Source organism: Trachypithecus francoisi, unplaced genomic scaffold, assembly GCF_009764315.1.
Source record: "Trachypithecus francoisi isolate TF-2019V2 unplaced genomic scaffold, Tfra_2.0 Lachesis_group0, whole genome shotgun sequence".
In the NCBI taxonomy this organism is placed as follows: Eukaryota; Metazoa; Chordata; class Mammalia; order Primates; family Cercopithecidae; genus Trachypithecus; species Trachypithecus francoisi.
In genome coordinates, this window is record NW_022681453.1 from 190,951,052 (window position 1) to 190,970,991 (window position 19,940).

A 19,940-nucleotide genomic window follows, 5' to 3' on the forward strand; every position below is an offset into this window, starting at 1 on the left:
AAAAGCACAAATACTGCATTATTCCACCTATATGAGATATCTAAAGGAGTCAAACTCTTTGTAACTGTAAGTAAAAAATGGTGTTTGCTAGGGGCTGGGGGAAGAGAGGAAAGAGAGCTGTTGTTCAATTGGTATACAGAATTTTAGTTTTTCAAGGCAGAAAAAAGTTTCTGTAGAGATTACCTACAAAGGAAAGAATATTAAACTGATGGCAACTTCTCCTAATGAACAATAGATACCAGAAACCAATGTAATATTATTTTCCAAATGCTGAGAAAAATATTGGTCTACTCAGAATTTTATAACTACCTGAACTGCAATTCAAGAATGAAAGTGAAAGGAAAACATTTTCATGGATACCAAAAGCAAGTTCACCATCCACACACCCTCACACACAAAACAATCAAAGGTTTAGTTTAGAAGAGAAGTGAAATCAGAGACCAAATTTGATATATACACACAAACAAAAATTCTATGCATACAAATTATTCAAAACATTCATTAATTTAATAATTAGTTATAAAATAACTAATTGTCCATATGATTTTATTTTAAAGTGCAACTAATCAAACTGGCAGCAAGAAAGGTTGTGGTATTTACAAGAAAGAAAACACCATAGTATCCATAAGCTGTTGGAAAGGAAGACAGAAACACTAAAAAATATTTAGCAAAGTATGTCGTTATTTATGTATGATTTTAAAAAATAAGACTAACCACTAAAGGAATAAAAATATAGTCTAGGGTTACAAACTTGCAGAAGAATTTAATAAAATAAAATCATGTGAATAAAACAACAGGATGTTTTTTAAAAAGAAAAGAGAAGCAAAAGGAAATTTAGAAAAATACACACTACTATGGTAAAAACATATCCAGATACATCAATAATCTCATCAAATACATATGGATTAAACTCACCTATTAAAACACAAAATTTCAGAGCAATTCTTAAAACTACAGCTCTGAGCTTTAGACCTAACAGTCACTCCATCTTTGACACTCTCTCCTCCTGCTTCCTGGTGAAGAAATAGAAATCAAAAGTAACAAGGGAATTAATTCCTAGCTTACAAATAAATAGAAGCCAGGTAAATGACGTAAATGACACTAGAAAAATGATACTACTTGTGAATCTTTTGGGTTCTAAATGAGTTTATCTAGGTTCTCTTAGTTTGCCTCAACCCTCTCCTCTCTCTCAATGAACTGCAGTTATGACCCTTATTGGTTGCCCAACTACAGTGTTGCCCACAACATAGAAAATTGCTTTTCAAAGGAATTCTAGCCTTAATGCATACCAGAAACACCTCAGGAAAGTCAAAGTTAACAGATGATTTTTAACTCACCAGGGGAAAGCATTGTGATTTTATGAGGCAAGTTTGACTTAAGTGGAGAGAAGAACTGAAAATCTAGATGCCCCACTAGGTTTACAAAGGTAAACTCCATCACAAAAGAAACTCTCTCTTGTGGCTCAAGATCCCACCCCCTCTTAACCTCAGATCTAAGCCAGAAAGAGAGAAGGAATGCATATCTGAAAAGCTTCAGAGGATGAAACCACAACCCAGCAATCCCTCTAAACTCCCTCCTTCCCTTATACAATTGTCTCCTGCTTACAATACTGTTGTCAAACTTTCTGTGTTTTTCTTTGTTATGGACTTTTGGGGATCGACTCTAGTCTAATAAACTGAACTCTACAGCTTCTGTGGAATTATAATCTGAATTATGACCTTTTAAATACACATAATACAGTCTACATTTAGCTGCTTATTTAATGACTGATTAAATCTTTAAAGTAAGACTAACTAGAAATATTCAAAATAACATCATCTTGTCTTTTTTCTTATTTTAATTCTTACATTTAAAATGGACTCACAATAACTGGACATGAAGAATTGTCAGAGCTGTGACACACTAAGAGGGCCCATTATTTTGACTGAAAATGTATGTAAGTGTTATTTTGAGCAGAAACTTTGAAAAAATGTATATGTACACATACAGCATGTAAGTGTATATTTTGATCTGAATATTTTCAGGAGTAAAATATTAACTTCCATAATTGTAATACAAATGACAGATGTATTACTAATAAGCAAGTATGATGTACCTGTTGGAGCCAAAGGAAAATTTTCCCTTCCCCCTCTGTAGATTAAGTGAAAATCGATGGACAAAAGGCTAATTAACAGGAGAAAAGAAATACAAATTTATTAACGTGCACTGGGGAGAATCACAGCGTGATCACCCCACCATGTGAAATGTGGTATACATGGTTATATATCCTTCTTTTTATTTATTTATTTATTTTTATTTTTATATATGGAGTCTGGCTCTGTCGCCCAGGCTGGAGTGCAGTGGCGCGATCTCAGCTCACTGCAAGCTCCGCCTCCGGGGTTCACACCATTGTCCTGCCTCAGCCTCCTGAGCAACTGGGACTACAGGTGCCCGCCACCTCGCCCGGCTAATTTTTTGTATTTTTAGTAGAGATGGGGTTTCACCGTGTAAGCCAGGATGGTCTCGATCTCCTGATCTCGTGATCCGCCCACCTCGGCCTCCCAAAGTGCTGGGAATACAGGCGTGAGCCACGGGGCCCGGTCAATACCCTTCTTTTTAGAGGAAAGGGAGATGGGGAGGTGTGGACGATTTTATAGCGATAGCAAATGATTTTGGGGGGAGTTCAATGAACTTAAAGAACATAAAATGAGCTGGGACAAAGTCTTTTGGATCTGCAGAGTAGACCATGGTTTGTGACAAAACGCTGTCTAGGTGTATTGATGAACTTCAGTCTTTCTTCCTGTGATAGGAGTTCAGTTAATGAAAACTCAGGGAAGAGACCAAAGGTAATTGTTTTCTTCTTTGGCAGGTCCGAGCTTAGGCAGATAAGGGAACTCCAGACAACAACTTCATCCTGTGCTTTGGGAGAGATAGGATTGAGCCACAGGAGGCAGAGGGAGTTCAGAGAGACTTTGAGGTTGCTTCTTCTGTACAGCATGTAAAAACACCATATTTGATGGTATCAATGTCTGAGCTCCAATATACCAGAGATTTGTTTAATTGAACATTGGAAGAGTCTAATGAAAACTAGTCAATAACTAATTTAGAATCCAGTAGACATATGGGAACTTCCAAAATAACCTTGTGCTATTTACTGAGATCATAGAAAGTAAGGGTGGAAATCTGTAATCATGATTTCCAATGAATTTTTTTCATGAACTACAAATAGCCAACTCTCTTACAGGAAAGCGGAAATACACATACACACACACACACACACACACACACACACCATTCAGTGCAGCCACATTCTCTCAACACATAAATTATTATTATTGTTATTATTATTATTATTATTATTTTGAGATGGAGTCTTGCTCTGTCACCCAGGCTGGAGTGCAGTAGCACGATCTTGGCTCACTGCAAGCTCTGCCTCCCGGATTCACATCATTCTCCTGCCTCAGCCTCCTGAGTAGCTGGGACTACAGGTGCCCACCACCACGCCCGGCTAATTTTTTTGTATTTTTAGTAGAGAGGGGGTTTCACCGTGTTAGTCAGGATGGTCTCGATCTCCTGACCTTGTGATCCGCCCGCCTCGGCCTCCCAAAGTGCTGGGATTACATGCGTGAGCCACCGCGCCCAGCCTCAACACATAAATTATTATCCTGAGAGTGAGACTAGCATCAGAATTGTGTTCGTAACTTTAAAATATGTCAGTGCTGATAACATAGCCACTGATGCTACCTAATTTTGCCAGTTTGGGATTTGAAAGAAGACATGATACAACATGGTGTCCAACATGCTCATTTGAAAGGTCCAAAATTAAGCCAGCAGAGGAAGATAATTTGCCCAAAGGGATATCAAGATAGTACATGAAATGCAAATAAAACTCAAATATCCTTTCTCATAATCCAGAGCTCTTTCCATAAATTCATATTGCCTTTAAGTTAAAGTTATTCTGAGACTCTGACACAGTAGATGAAACATAGACCTACTAAATACAAACAAAGCCACAATCCATTATGAAAGTTTTTTTCTCCATGGTAGGACAGAGACTATTTCCAGACAAATTGAAGAATTTTCCTTCCTGAGCCATCCTCTATGCTTAAAGGAGAGATAACAAGAGAAAAGAAAAATATCTTGCTTTTTGAATTAAACAGAAAGGTAAAATTCCAAAAGGAGAATATGCTGCAGAAATGGAAGCTAGACACAAGAAATTTATATTGCATGGAGAGTAACTGCAATATAGTCATTCAACAAGACATGGTCCTTAACACTCTACATTACAAAACCTCAAAATAATATTGAAAAACGGGATCACAAAATATAAAATGACTTCAACTTCCAATTTTCCTGCCTAACATGATGGTTACTCTATTACCTCTCAGTGGTAGTTCACACACATACACACAAATACACACTACAATGTACTTACTGAACTGTAGAGATAGCCTTCACCATTCATGGCCACATAGAGGCTAGCCTTCACTCCTTGGATGGCCACTACACGCAGGCCCACGGGAATTAGATTGAAGAGAGCTGGGGGGAGAAAAAGAAAGGAGGAAAGGATCAGTGACCTTTTGAATAAATAATCTTTTTTCTTCTAATAATTCTTTTGAGAATTAAAACCTATTAATTGAACTTGGTAGAAAAATGGAGAGAGAGAGAAAGAAATAGAGGTCTAAAAATGAGGGAAATTGACTTCTTGACCCTGCGCCAGCATTAATTACCTATGTAACTTCAGGTAAGTTACATAAACTCTGTACAAAGGGGTTGGATTAGAAGGTCTCTAAAGGCCCAACTGGGTCTGAGATTTCAGGATTCCTGATCCTAAAAATTACCCTCAAACAGGGTAATATAAGATAATTTTTTCTAACAAACAAATAATATGAACCAAAAAATTCTCAACAGGAGAAAATATATCTGTAGTCATAAGAAATAACAAAATATTATCTTTACAACAGTCCAAAGCTTCTTGTTTTTAGTCTTTTTCCTTGTTGTTCCAAACGTTATATTGAACACAGAAGAAGAATGCAAAATTTGCTGACCTATTGGTGATAACATTCAGACAAAACTTTTTTCTTGATATCTCAATTTTTTACATGTAAATAAAGAAAGATAAACAGATGGAGAGATGATTGATAGATAGCTTAAGCTATAAAGGATATATTTTATATATTTATATTCAGGTGGGAAAAATATATGTGTGTATATATATGTAATAAATGTGTGTATGTATATGTGTAGACACACATATACACACACACACACACATATACTCAAAACCATTAAGAATTAATTTGACAAAAGTAATTCAACATCCTAAGATGAAATGGGAACATGCTTGCAGTCTTTACATATTTGAGTTGCTCATCACTCAAAGTACTCAATAGTCTATATGTCCACTTGGAGAAGGAATTCATAGATCAGAAAAAAAGATACCTAAGAGAACCTTCTGTTTTTCTTCCAACAATGTATTTCTGTCCTTGGGACAACTTCAGTTACTTTTGAGATCACACAATGAGCATAAACAGAAAACATTGCCCCCACCCTGAAACAATTCACATTGCACATGGAAGAAAAGCAATCATACACTTAGGTTCTGTAGATGGCAACGTGGATATGAAGGAAGTATCTCATGGTTGTATGCATAAGAAAATATCTCTGCAGTTCATTTCAGTATCTTGGCTTAATTAGAAGTTCTTATCCACCTTTTCTATTGATAAAATTCCTCTCGGTTCTCGTCTTCTTAGTTTTTAATACAAAATACATATAAATTAACCCGAGGGCTACTGTTATTCAGGGATGCCTCTATTTTTCTGGGCTTCTCTCAACCTACAATAGTAAGCTAAACACACGCGCGCGCAGACACACACGCTCACAGTATTTGGCTTTTAGTCAATGTTCAATGGACAGTTGTAGAGGATCAAGCGTTAGACCACAGGTTTGGTAGAACAGGATTCCATTCTTAGCTGTTGACAGTCTTTTTGCCTCTTTGAACCCATTTCCACATTTGTCATGAAAACTGAGACTAGATAAGAAACTATAAGTAGTTTCTCATAGATTAATTGTTGGCTCAATTTAGATTTGAACTGGTTTTATTTCTTGCTATATTCTTACCAGTATCCTTGTGTTACTGAAACAACTTAAGAAATACAAGAACTAGACAAAGTCTAGTTGGGGAGAAAAAGCTACAACATATGGAATAATATGATACAGTGTATAATTTACTTCTATAATTAAATGTAATATATGCATTCTATATATATATTCTCTATATTACAGAAGTTCAGGAAAATGGAAGCTCTGTGTGGCCTGAAGTATTCATGGAATGCCTTACACAGAAAATGGAACCTGAGTTGACACTTAAAGAAGAAGCAGAAGTTGAGAAAACCAAGAACAGAAAACATTTTAGTGAGGCAGGAAGTTAGGTGGTTTTGCAGAGTAATGTGTGTATGCAGAAAGGGACTGGCAGATTGGAGGATTTGATTTATATTGGGGGAAAATGAGAAAGAACACCATGTAAATAAAATAAGGATAAATAACTGCGAGCCTGTCGTTCTAATCTTAGATATGTAGACTTTACCAAATGGGCAACAAGATGTGTGCCATATGAAAACTAGAGCAAAAACATAGATTATGAGTATGAGATTTGCAGACACATAATTTCTAAACCCTCCACTAAGTTACATGGCTTTGAGCTATTCATTTAACTTCTCTGCCTTAGTTTTCCTATCTGTAAAACGCACATGATAATCCTTCTTGCACAGAGTTGATAGAACCAAATGCATTGTCATGTTTCTGAAAGTGATTCAGAGACGTGTCCTCTCGAAGAGCTATTTGTCATGAACACCTAATTCTTCTGTTTGTCAAATAAAGTTACCATAAGGCTACTGTAAAAACTGACATATTGCCTCAATAATATTTTTTAGTTTATATTCAGCAGATTGTTTTAATGCTTTAAAATATAATACTTTATATTTGTGTAACAATTTTCAAAGTGCTGATACGTTCATTAATTATATTTGATCCTCAACCATAAATGCTATGAAGAATTTAGGACAGAATGATTACCTTAATTGTTAGAAGTACAAAAAGATTTAGAGTTAACCCAGGGGAAAATGCATCTAAACAAAGGCTTTCAGGCTCTCTAATGGGGCTACCTGTTCGAAACATCATATTTCATCTTTTTGTTCCTTTTTTTTTTTTTGACAGAGTCTAGCTCTGTCACTCAGCTGGAGTGCAAGTGATTCTCCTGCCTCAGCCTCCCAAGTAGCTGGTATTACAGGCACCCACCACCACACCCAGCTAATTTTTGTATTTTTAGTAGAGATGGGGTTTCACTGTGTTGGCCAGGCTGGTCTCGAACTCCTGATCTTGTGATCCACCTGTCTCGGCCTCCCCTTTTTGTTCTTTTAATTTCCTCTAATATCCATTCTTACCTTCTTGCAAATAAATAGATTATTCAGCTACATCTTCTTACATATCCTGCAACCTGCAACCAGATGTAGGATGTAGGTCCTATGGACTCACTACTGGTCAATGAGATATGAGTCATCACATCATTACAGACTTGAGGAATCCTTCCTTACAGACAACTTATAGGTGTCCTTTGCACCCCTTCTCAACCTTTACCTATTGCTGTTTGAATGGGAATATGGTAGCTGGATCATCTGAAACCATAAAAACAAGAACTACTCCCTAGCGGGTGCTGGCAGGTGAGCTGGAAGGAGTTGGGTCCCTGAGAGCTTTGTGGAGCAGTGGCACAAGTCCAACATTCAGTTACCCAGGTCTGGCTTTTATGTGAGAAAATAAGTCCTTGTTATTTTACTCTGTGCAATGCAGAGCCAACCCTAATCCTAACTGATAGAGATGCTAATGAAAGCAGAATTAATATGCAAGATATGAACTAGATGCAAGGTACTTCATTTTAAATAAAAGCAGATACTGGAAAATATTAAGTTCACTGACAATTACTGTGAGAAGGAGAAAAGACTTCCCAGGATAAATGCTAAGAACACTGGTTTACGTAGCTCACCATAGAAGGAAAAGCAACTATAAAATTTTTCATACATGAAGAATGACAGCAAACCGATAATGCTAGGCAGGGACAAAAACAAGAAACCTGTTTGAAAGTTTTATATGAACCACAAGATGATAATGGCTTTTAGCTGGTTTGCTTTGTAAGACTTACCAAGCCCATTTTTAAAAATCAGTAAATGATTTGAAATGAGACTTTATTGGTAAAAGCTAAACACAGTTTCTCTGGAAACGTCCTCATCTGCCTCCTAAAAATCCCAAAAGGCGGCAAATGACTTACTCTTATCCATTAATTATCTTCAGAGTAGCACACTCTGGCTCTAGCTCACAGGAGCCCTTTGCTACTCCTTTCACTACTCCTCAAAGCCACTGTCCTAACTCATAGTAACTGGGCTACTTGACTCCACCCACTCTTTAAGTCCCTTGCATCCTCTTATGCCATTTTCCTGCTTACAACCTGCAGTGATTCCTCCCTGTCTCCAGTGTCCTTTACAACCTGGCTCCAACCCACATTTCCAGCTTATCACCTGTCACCCTTTCCATCTGCTGTAACCGGCTTCACAGAGCTTTTTGCCATTTCCTAAGTTCCCCCTCAATCTTTAACTAGGCTGGAGTTTGTCCTCTTTTGTCCTCTATCTCTTTTTGGAAAGCTTATCTTCCCACTTCTAAATTTGGCCAACTCTTTTCATCATTTAAGGCCTACCTGTTGAACTCCCCCATGAGTCTTGCCCAAAGCCCTTCAGAAATAATACTTCCCTTTTCCAGATGGCTTATTTCTTGTGTATATTTTTGTAATGGTATTTAGAACATGGTTTTAGAGTTCTTTGTTTATATCTCTGTCTCTGTCCCTACAATGCAAGATTCTTGAGGGTAGCTGCTGTAATGTCTAGCCCAGTTACAAGTACATAGCTTTATTAAATAAATGTTATTATATGGGTTATGACAAAAACACATTCTTTCCAGGAATGTAGGTTTCCTTGTTACAATGAAAGTTCTTTTTAAGATAAAAATGAAATTAGAAACTAAAGCATCTCAGCCTGATAGTCAAGGTTAATCTACAACATACATTTGTGCTACATGGCACTTTCACTTCAATACTGAGTGCTTCTAGTAATTTGCTCTTCCTCCTCCTACCTTCTAAACTCCATCTTTTTGCTAACTTAGTTCCCTCTGCTTGGAATGTCACTCTCCCTACATCTTCACACTGAAATCCCTGACATACTTGAAATGACACACCAAATGCCAAGTGCTTTCTTTCACTTCTTAGCTGCCCTATTCCTGGATCCAGACTATATTTATCACAATTTATAGTTTTATTCCTCTAAAAAATCTGTTTCCTCTCCAACCACAACTAGATTGTAAGCTCTCCAAAACAAAACTCACATCGAAACTACACTTGTATAATACGAGGAAAGGAGGAGACAGAGAGAGACACAGAGAGAAAACGAGAGAGAGAATCCGCAGGGTAGTATATATTCTGTGTATATTAGCAATCCCAGTAAACATTTGTGGACTAAATACTACAATTACATACAAAATAGAGTCCAAGTATTTAATCTGACATTCAAAGATCTTCTTAAACTTGTCCTTTCCAAAAGGAGTATCTTGTTCTAAATCTTTTTGTAAAGTTGACTCTTGTACTTTAAAAACTGAAATAATGGAGCTGGTACTCTTGGCTTCAATAAACCAAGCTCAATCATAAAACCTCACGGAAAAAAGGTATTGGAAAAGGTAATGAAGGAAAAGTATTGCTCTTCAACAAATTGTGTTGAGAAAACTGGGTATTCACATATGAAGGAATGAAATTGGGTCCTTACATTATACCATACACAAAATTCGCTCAAAACTGATTAAATAATTAAATGTGAGACCTAAAACTGTAAAACCCATAGAAAAAAAAAATAAGGGAAAAGGTTGACATTGGCCTTGGCAAAGATTTATTTCTTGGATATGACATTAAAAGCACAGGCAAATGAAAGCAAAAAAATAGACAAGTGGTATTACATCAAACTAAAAAGTTTCTGCAGAGCAAAGGAAACAATCAACAGAATGCAAAGGCAACCTACGGAATGGGAGAAAATATTTGCAAATTGTATATCTGGTAGGGGTTCAATATCCAGAGTACATAAGAAACTCCTATGACTCAATAGCAAAAAAACAAAAAAAAACAAAAAAAAACAAATAAGCCAATTAAAAAATGGACACAAGGCTTGAATGACATTTCTCCAGAACAACATACAAATGGCCAACAGGTATATGAAAAGATACTCAACATCACTAATCATCAGATAATGATGAGCTGTGAACCTAAAATAAACACTTCCAAGTTATAAAATATTTAAGGATCACTTTGATTAATCATGCTACATGAAAGATTGAATTATCTTTATATTTATCTCTACAAGAAATGTATAATAAAAAAGTGTTTTCATATGGAAAGATATTGAAAAATTATATATTCACAATAATGGGAAGGAAATGTATAGACTTGCTGCTATCAGGCAATTAATTAAAATACTGTATTATTTTCCTGAGTTTTATCATCTTTGATAGTTCCCAGCTTTTCAAAAATTAAACTTTTGTGGTTTATTTTCTCACTGTAAATACTCAATTTTGCATCTAATTTTCATTTAATTATATTTATAAGCTTTAGGACCTACAAAACCTAAGTCATTCTCAGGTTGAACTTTAAGTGGAAGGAGAAGATGAGACAAAGTAACAAATGAGAAAAGAAAAACTCAAGAGATAATATTCATTGAATGTCTACTTTTTTTTCAGGCATCCTGCTAGGCATCTTGATATGCAAAATGCCATTTTATTATAAACTCAGTATTTGACTACTTGAAGTAGTCAAAGTACTTAAAGTAGTCATTTAACAGTATATAAAAGTCCTAACTTCTCTGAGGAGTACAAAGTGAAAAATAATTGAGAAAATGAATAGTACCATCCTAACCTTTGGGGTAGGACCTTGGCCTTAGTAAGTTGAGCTCACATACAGCACTTGTAAAAACCTGACTTAGAAGTCATTTATTCTTACCATAAAAATTTATTGAGCACTTACTGTATGCCAAATATCACGCTGAAGCTAAAAAAAAAAAAAAAGGAGTGATGAACATAACAGATGTGGTCTCTAGTGAGAAGACTCTTATTTGTGAATCTTTCTGAGGTTTCCACTATTTCAAGGGCAAGTTGAAGGCACCAGAAACTTTTATTATGAACCCCAATGCCTAGCATGATATCTTGGTTTTAGACGCTGTTATTCAATATTTGCTGAATAAATAAATGAATGGCGAGTAGTTTCTCCTTGCGCATGTTTATTCATAACTTTTCTAGGACATATTTTTATAATTAAGCATGTAGAAAAAATTGAAGATAATATGTATTACACATAGACTAAAGGAAAGCCAAAAAACCTACACGGTACAAAGTCTGAAATGGCAGACTCATGGGATGCATGGGCCTGGTGAGGATAGGAGTACATGTGTGTGTAGAGTGATGCAAGGTTGGAGGGAGTTAAGAGAAAGGAAAGAGCTTGGGGAATCTGTTACAATTGAGATATTAAACACCTTGTCAGCAAGGCATGGTGGCTCATGCCTGTAATCTCAGCACTTTGGGAGGCTAAGGCAGGAGGATCACTTGAGCCTAGGAGTTTGAGACTAGCCTGAGAAACACAGGGAGACTCCATCTCTGTAAAAACAAAAATAAAAATAAAAAAATGTAGTCAGGTATGTGTGTGTGCCTGTGGTCCCAGCTACTTGGGAGGCTGAGGTCAGAGGGTAGCCTGCACCCGGGAAGTCAAGGTTGCAGTAAGCCATGACTGCACCACTCCACTCCTGCCTGGGTAACAGGGCAAGACTCTGTTTCAACAAAATAAAATAAAAAATAAACATCCTGTCCAATGATATTGGACCAAAAAATGTACTTTGTAAAAGTGTTATGTTTCACTCAGCTTAATTTCTACCTGTACATTATCCACACCATGTTATTCCAGTAAGAAAAAGGTAACAATCCAAAACACATAGGAAGACAATGTGACAACCAATAAGTTGCAAAGAAAGAGAAGAAGAGGAAGAGAGGGAGAGAGGGAGAGAGGGAGGAAGAAAGGAGGGAAGGAAGGAGAAAAAAGGCTCAATACAAATTGTCTTTGGAACTCGTAAATCCAGTATCTTTCCAAGTAACTTCTAAGGACAGACTCGTTATTGCTTGTAACGAAGAAAGGTATAAAAGAGTACAGTCGTATTTAAAATTCTAGGTCTATTTTGTCAAATGGCCAATAAAAAAGATTCATCCTGGGACCCATTAAAAACCCAAGGGAAACATTGTGAGAGAGAATGGAGATACTTGGGTTTATAATCTGTGCATTTTCAATGTTAGATTTCATTGCAAATTCAATATCATTTCCAACATCTCAAAATGTTCTCAATCAAGATATTTCACTAGAGTGTGAATAAGATCATATCCTACAAAATCTTAAATTATAAGTTAAGTTAGTACCAGGTTCTTTTCTCCTACAATAAATCCTACAGTCTCTCATAATAACATCTGTAATTATATTTATTATATCTGCAGGCCACTCAATTGGTTTTTCCTTAGTTATGAAATCAATATTTACTTCTGTTATTTATAATTTACTTAAGTCAATTATTCGCCCTCCCCATTCTCAATAGGAAAATGCTATGATTGAATATCCAGCAAAGTAGTGAGCTCTTAAATCTTCCAATACAAAAGTGGTTAAATTATGGTACAATGGAATGTTTACCCAGGCAAATTAATTATTCATTCCCTTACCCTAATTCCACAGCATTCCATACACAGCACTTATCACAGTGCTTATTCATATTTATATGTTTGTCTGAGTTTCCCTGAAAACTAGGGATTCTTAGAGTATAAAATATGTATTTGTTTTTGTTTTGCATCCAGATTGCATTTCAAAATAAAGCCTAAACAATTGTTGCTACTGAATTTAACTCTCTGAAACAGCATCTCTGACAGAAATTAAAGGAAAGATGTAACTTGCCCTATTCTTTTAGCTTTTAAGTCAAGGAAATAAGACTCAGATGAGGACTGAACATAGATACGCAGAGGACATAGCTTTGGGTCATGAGCCCTAGTTCTAAAACTTAACAGTTTTGTGGTCTTGGTGACTCCAAGTAATTTAATGAGGTGGCAATTTTTTGAATTTCTGCAATTAGACCTTGGCAATGACTTTGAGCAGTAGGATATAAATAACTCCCACATGCTTGGTGTTCCAATAATGGAACACTAGGCATAAAGAGTTAACTACTTTGAGTATTTCTTGGCTCTGAATGTTTCACTGGATTATGAAGATCAATGAGATAATAAAAACAAACCACTTTTTAAACTATAAAGGATACAATGCATCACTATCAGTGTTGCCAGTGGTTTTGTTCCCATTGTTGTTTTCATATCTCCATATCTGGAGTTTTCATAGTAGGAGGAACATGGCTGGGTGATCATTATTCCATATTTCAACTTAAATTTCTTAAAATGTTATGGGAGAAAAAAAAAGCACGTATTTCATCTTCTATTATTGAAGCTCCTGTAAGCAAAACAACTATGTAGTTAAAATAAAACACTGTTAAGAATGTAAACATCAACATACTTCAAGCTATATTGGTTCACCAAGTATGATGCCTTATTTTATAAACAATTGGCCAAATAGTCCAACTGACTGATTTATTTTCCCACTGAATTTATTGACTTACCGAGCTGACTAGTGGTTTGGGACTTCAGAGACTAAAATTTTTCTTCAAAGCACTGGCTGACAGCATACGCTGTGGGTTTTCAGCATAATAAAAATGAGCAGCATTGTGATCTCTGTCTTTGATAAAAGGTAGTAGAAATGTTTGCCTTAGCTCTGGTAGAAGTCCTGTCATTGGCTTTTAATCCTGATAATATCATATAACCTTTCCTAAGATAGTTCAAAAATGTTCAAAAATTTGCATAATTAACAAGTCAATTCAGCGTGATTCTTTTTTCATTAAGATGAAAAATGAGGCACATCACTATCGATGATGAAAGCAAATGCCTGTCATTACTCATTCTCTGGAGCCCTTTGTCTTACACAGACTTGTCTCGGAGCCCATCTGAAGAATTCAGTGAACAGCACAGGTGATGGTCCATAAGATCAATGGGCAGAAACATCTTCCGAGAAACGTTTGCATGTTTTGAAGCTTTTAGATTTGCATCCTCTATAAACCTTTCATCAAACACTATGTTGCCAAAATCAATACTATGGCCTATTAGGTTTATTCATTAATTCATCACATATATTCCAGACATTGTGCCAGGCACTTGTAATACAGTGGTAGAAAAGACAGAGATGGTACCTGCCATCATGGTAGTTAAAGTCTAAAATAGATAAAAGTAACCACATGTGTACTATGTATCCGTCTTTACAGACCAGGAAACTGGGACTCAGAGATATTGTTTTCGCAAGGTTATAAAGTCAGCTAGTGAAAAAGTTAAGCAGTGAACCTACATTCTGGGGGCTATACAGCTAAAAAATATTGTTGCTCTTAAGATATAAAATAAAATTCTAATGATAACAATTCAAGTAGCTGTGAAGAAAGTGGGAAAAACAGACTATAATAAGAAAATGTGAAAACCTGACAAGTAATTTTTTAGCCAAGTAGAACCATCCTACTCAAAAGGTACAAAATCTTTAGTATTTCTTAGATAAAATTACACACAGGCAACAGAAGCACACTTATTTGAGTTGATTTAGATATGCTCAAACAAAGCTTTGTACTTCGTTATCATTAATACCTAAATAAGAAAATATGACTGCCTAATTCCAAAAATATTAAGTGGATCTATAGAAATAAGCATAATGTGGAAAGATTTCTCTTTTTTTTAAGAAATTAAGGGATAAAAAAGGACTTGAAAAATAAAATGATGATTTTGTCCTTACTATTCTCTACTTCAAAATCTGTCATTCAACCCATGTCTACTATAATCTCCAGTCAGAAAATTTTTCTAAAGTATTGCATTTCAGTCACTGCTCAATAACTTGCATTGGTTCCCCATTTCCTACAATATAAAGCCTACACTCCCCTAAGTGTCAGTTAAGACACTCTAAAATATGGCACCATGATACTTCCAAATAATCTCTTTGCTTCATGCAAGCTAGTGGGTTAATTTTTCCCTAACATGGTGGGAGCTTTCTCCACTTCCTAATTTTGTGCCTCCTTAACTGAAATACAACTGTCCTAATCTTAATTTATTTATTTCGTGCCCATTCTTCAAGAATTGGGTTAAACCCAAACTTGTTGATTACTATGGCTTTTGAGGATCTGTTAGATCTCTGAAATCTGGTGATTCTTCTAATCACTTGGTAGTACCAGTGACACTTTTTGTTTTACATTAAGATGTAAAACCTTTTATGCTCTGGGAACAGCTAGAAGGCAGGAATTGTATCAGATTCGTTTTTGTAACCCAGTAACTAGGACACAGTTGGCCTTCAATATGTTGCTATTAATGAAAATAAAGCACGCATATGGCAGACATATGTGAAAACTCAATCATTCGGTTGTAACTGCCTGAAACAATGTCTTAAGGAGACATTTGAAGCCAGGCAACAATGAATGTTGTGAGAATTTAGTGATGTCTGCAGCGAACACAGGAGGGGGTACTTGAGCCATTGATTTGTCATCTCCCACTTGAGGGCCTCCTTTTATAATAAAATAGCATGAAACATTCCATAAAAGAACAGCAATGATTTGCACTGTACTTTAAAATCAATATCTTATTGTATAACTTTGACTCAAAGTTATAATAATACAAATTTGGAATGCAAACTTTAAAAATTGAAGAAAAAAACCAACTCTCCAGAGGTAATTTAACTGAATGGTTCACAGACTTTGCTGCATATTAAAACCTTCTGAAAAGCTTGAAAATGCTGATGTCCAGACTACTCTCATAATAATTAAATAAAAATGCCTGGAATTGAAGACAAGCATTTTTTAACTCTTCAGATTGTTCCAGTATGCTTCATCACTGAAAACAATTTCAGTTTAACAACTTGAAAGCAAGTTCAATAACCTGGGATAGTTCTAGCAAGCTCACATGCTATACTGATTCTTCCCAAACCTTACCAATCAATGAACCGAACCTTGCTGCTGAAAGTGTGAACGGCATCACCTTCGTCCGGAGCTTGCTGGAAAGGCAGAATCTCAGGCTGTATGCAAGAATTATTGAACCAAAATTTGCATTTTCACACAATTACAATGCATTTAAAGTTTGAGAAGTGCTGTGTGCTTGGTTCTCAAAGTGTGGGTCCTCCTCCAGACGTACTGATTCAAAAAACCAAGATTTTGGAGCCATTGTTGAGAACGGGGATCTATGAGGCGTGGCTGCTGTCTTCCTTCACATCTCGGTAGGACTTTTCCGCCCAGATCATCAGTAGTGTCAAAGACTGGGAAGAGACCATATGTAACTGTACATTCCAACCCCTTCAGAGGGAAACTCCAAGTGCCCTGGACGTTAATCTTCTCTAAATTAGACGTCGATCAATTCTCCCAAAGAAACGACGGTTGGTCCAGGGCCTAAAAGCGTGCTGAAACTGGCCGGGCGCAGTGGCTCAAGCCTGTAATCCCAGCCCTTTGGGAGGCCGAGACGGGCGGATCACGAGGTCAGGAGATCGAGGCCATCCTGGCTAACACGGTGAAACCCCGTCTCTACTAAAAAATACAAAAAAACTAGCCAGGCGAGGTGGTAGGCGCCTGTAGTCCCAGCTACTCGGGAGGCTGAGGCAGGAGAATGGTGTAAACCCGGGAGGCGGAGCTTGCAGTGAGCTGAGATCCGGCCACAGCACTCCAGTCTGGGCGACAGAGCCAGACTCCATCTCAAAAAAAAGAAAAAAGAGTGCTGAAACTACAGATGTGGTTCAAAAATGGCTTCTCACCCAGTTTGTCAAAGCTCAAGTCCTTCATTTTTCCTGAAATTGCTCTTGATCAGTCTTCAGTCAGCACTGATGTCTCCTGTTAAGACTTTCCAGGCCACTTCCTTCCATAAGGGTACATTTTGATATTATTAACTTAAATCTCCTACATATTATTCCCATTTTGTGGATGAGGAACTCTGGTTTCAAAGTGTTAAACTAATTGCCCAAGTTTATCCAGCTGGCAAGTGGAGATACCCATAAGAATATCCATGACTGTCTGTCCCTAAAATCAAATGGACTATTTATAACACTATCCTGCTTCCTCAGGTATGGGAAACACACCTGGTGTATACTATAGAAACAATAAAAGCGATGTTTTCTGCTCATACTCAGTAGCAAGGAGCAAGGAGTTCTCTTTAGGATATTTGTAAAAATTCAATTGTAACACTGTGGAGTGGGCTTAATAATGCTGTACAGAAATAGTTGGACATAGGTATGTGTTGCACATTTGGTCTCAATGTCAAGGGAAGCAGATGTACCAAGTGCGACCTCACTAGATCTTGGCTGGATGCCTGTTCAGTACTACTCTATCTAGGCTGCTGAATAATACATGAAAATATACATCCACATAAAGACACACACATCCTACACACCTCAAACTTCTCAAATCAGATATATGAAATAGGCAACCGGGTTATTTAAAATCTTTAAAATTATTGTACAATGGTTTACTATCTCTAAAAAAAGTTATAATTTATATTTTAAATACATCAAACACATTGAAAAATCCTTGCAAGTTCACTGTTTAGCCTGTCTAAACTACCGTAATGTTTTAGACTAAACCATGTAGCCTTCTTAATGCCTTTTAAAAGTGTTGTCAGAAGAATGCAGAGGTATGATTTAAGAGATTATTATGCACTGGGAAACATTAACCAGGAAAAATAAATTTGAGATACAGTGTAAACTGGGTGAAGGTATTAACATTGGGACTAACCTTGCTGAATTCAAATCCTGGATCTATTGTTTAATATCTGTATGGCCATGGACTAATTATTTAACCTTCCTGTGCCTCAGTTTACTCATCTTCAAAATAGAAATGATTATAGTAGCTTTTATAGGGTTATTACAAGACTTAACTGAGTATACTTTTGAAATTTTTCATACCTGTACTAGACATTTAGAAAGTGTTGAGCAAACAGTTATTATTATCTGATATGTCCCCAAGTCATAGATTAAGAAATAATACTTAACACATATTATTTTATTTTCCAAATCCTTCATTCCAAATATGTAGTTCTTCTTTATCCTTCATGGTAGTATGCCCTGGAAAATGCTAATCCATATGAGTATACATTTATAATTTATACCTTATTTAGTCAGTGGCTAAAAATAGTGCTTAATCAAACCAGAGACATACAGGAAACTCTGCTGCAATTCGTGAAGATTATGGACAAATCTATACAACCTTGCAATCAGTAACTTATGTTGAAGATGGAGCACAGGATACGGATATAGTAGAACTGAATTCTACTCACTCTACTTGGAGCAAATCAACTCTCACTTCAGAGCCTCAAAGTAAGGTAATGAATTTCAGGAATTTTAAAGTAATCTCTAATTCTCACTCATCAAAACTTTAATGCCCTTTTCCATTACTTCAAGAAACCCTCTCTTTTTAGTTTCTTATTCTTAAAACACCTGAGTGTATATTTTCTTTTTCCTGCAACATATGTTTAAATTTATACTGCTGCCCTTAGATGAATAATCAAAACAATGACTCTCTCTTATGGGCAAATATACCATTTGCATATTTTAAGAAAATGATGTCTCCATAATTATCAACATGAATATACATATACATATATATATATTCATGTAAGACTTTGAGAATATATGTAACACTGTGAAAGTGTCTTCTTCTACTACTATTGCTATAGAATTCACTTTTCCAAACTAAGCACACTCAATTTTCTTCCTATTTTCATAATAGAAAATAATTTCCTTACTCATCCTTTGAATTCTCTTAAATTATCTGTCATTCTCAAAACAAGATGCAGGCATGATCCAATTAGCATTAATTTTTCAAGCTGAGCATTGTCACACAAAGTCATATTCATTTTTGATGGGGTTGTTCTGTGAATTCACTTTCATTCATTTATTTAACAAATGCTGAATACCTAATATGTGCCAGGTATTCTTTTAGGTGCTGGAGACACAACAGCACAAAATGCACACAAAGCTCATTGCCTTCATGAAGATTACATTCTAATTAAGTCAGTTTCAATGGTATAATGATTATACTATTGCTACTATTTATGAACTTATAAATATCCACTATCAAGGCCTTACTCAATATTAAGAACTTATTACAGGCCAACACAGAGATAAAGCAGGCATTGTCAATGCCCTTAAGCAGTTCATAACCAAAAAGAAGTCAGCCAGTCATATACACAATAAATACATACAGATGAAACAGTATAAAATCATGAGATGTACAGTTTGTTCAGAGAAAAAGTAGAATGTACAGTTAAATCAGAAATAGGTTTCAAAGACAAAAGCTTTTAGAGGATGGCATAATTAGTGGAAGAAATAACATAGGCAAGTATACGATAGAATGAAAAAATGTATGGTATATATAAGTAATATTTTAGTAGTAAGAAGACATAATAAAACAAGTAGGTATATTAGATAGTGGTAAGGGTTCTAAAGATGAAAACAAAATTCAAGTAGCCAAAGGAGACTGAAATATTGAGGACAGGGACTGAGATGTATGTAGATTAACCAGAAAAGATCTTTTTGAGAAAAGGCTTCTCTTTTGAGTGGGGTATGAAGACTATGAGGGATTGAACTATTTAGATATTTGGAAGGACATTCCAGAAAGAGGGGAATAGCTGGTCCCAGTGCCTTCAGGCAAGAACTTGGTTGCTGGGTTTGAGGAACAGCAAGAAGGCCAGTGGAAAGAAAGAGGAGAGATAAAATTTGAGGAGGGATGAAGGAGGCAATGGTTGAGATTATATAA

At 36.1% G+C, this 19,940-nt stretch overlaps 1 protein-coding gene across 3 annotated transcripts in view; it reads right to left on the reverse strand.

Moving 5' to 3' along the window:
- FGF12 (fibroblast growth factor 12) overlaps positions 1–19,940 on the reverse strand; it is a 591,075-nt gene that overhangs the window by 180,265 nt on the left and 390,870 nt on the right. For all 3 annotated transcript variants that reach the window (XM_033213060.1, XM_033213059.1, XM_033213058.1), the window contains one exon: positions 4,415–4,518. In XM_033213060.1, coding sequence (XP_033068951.1) covers positions 4,415–4,518 — 104 coding nt within the window. The remainder of the gene's footprint in view (positions 1–4,414; positions 4,519–19,940) is intronic.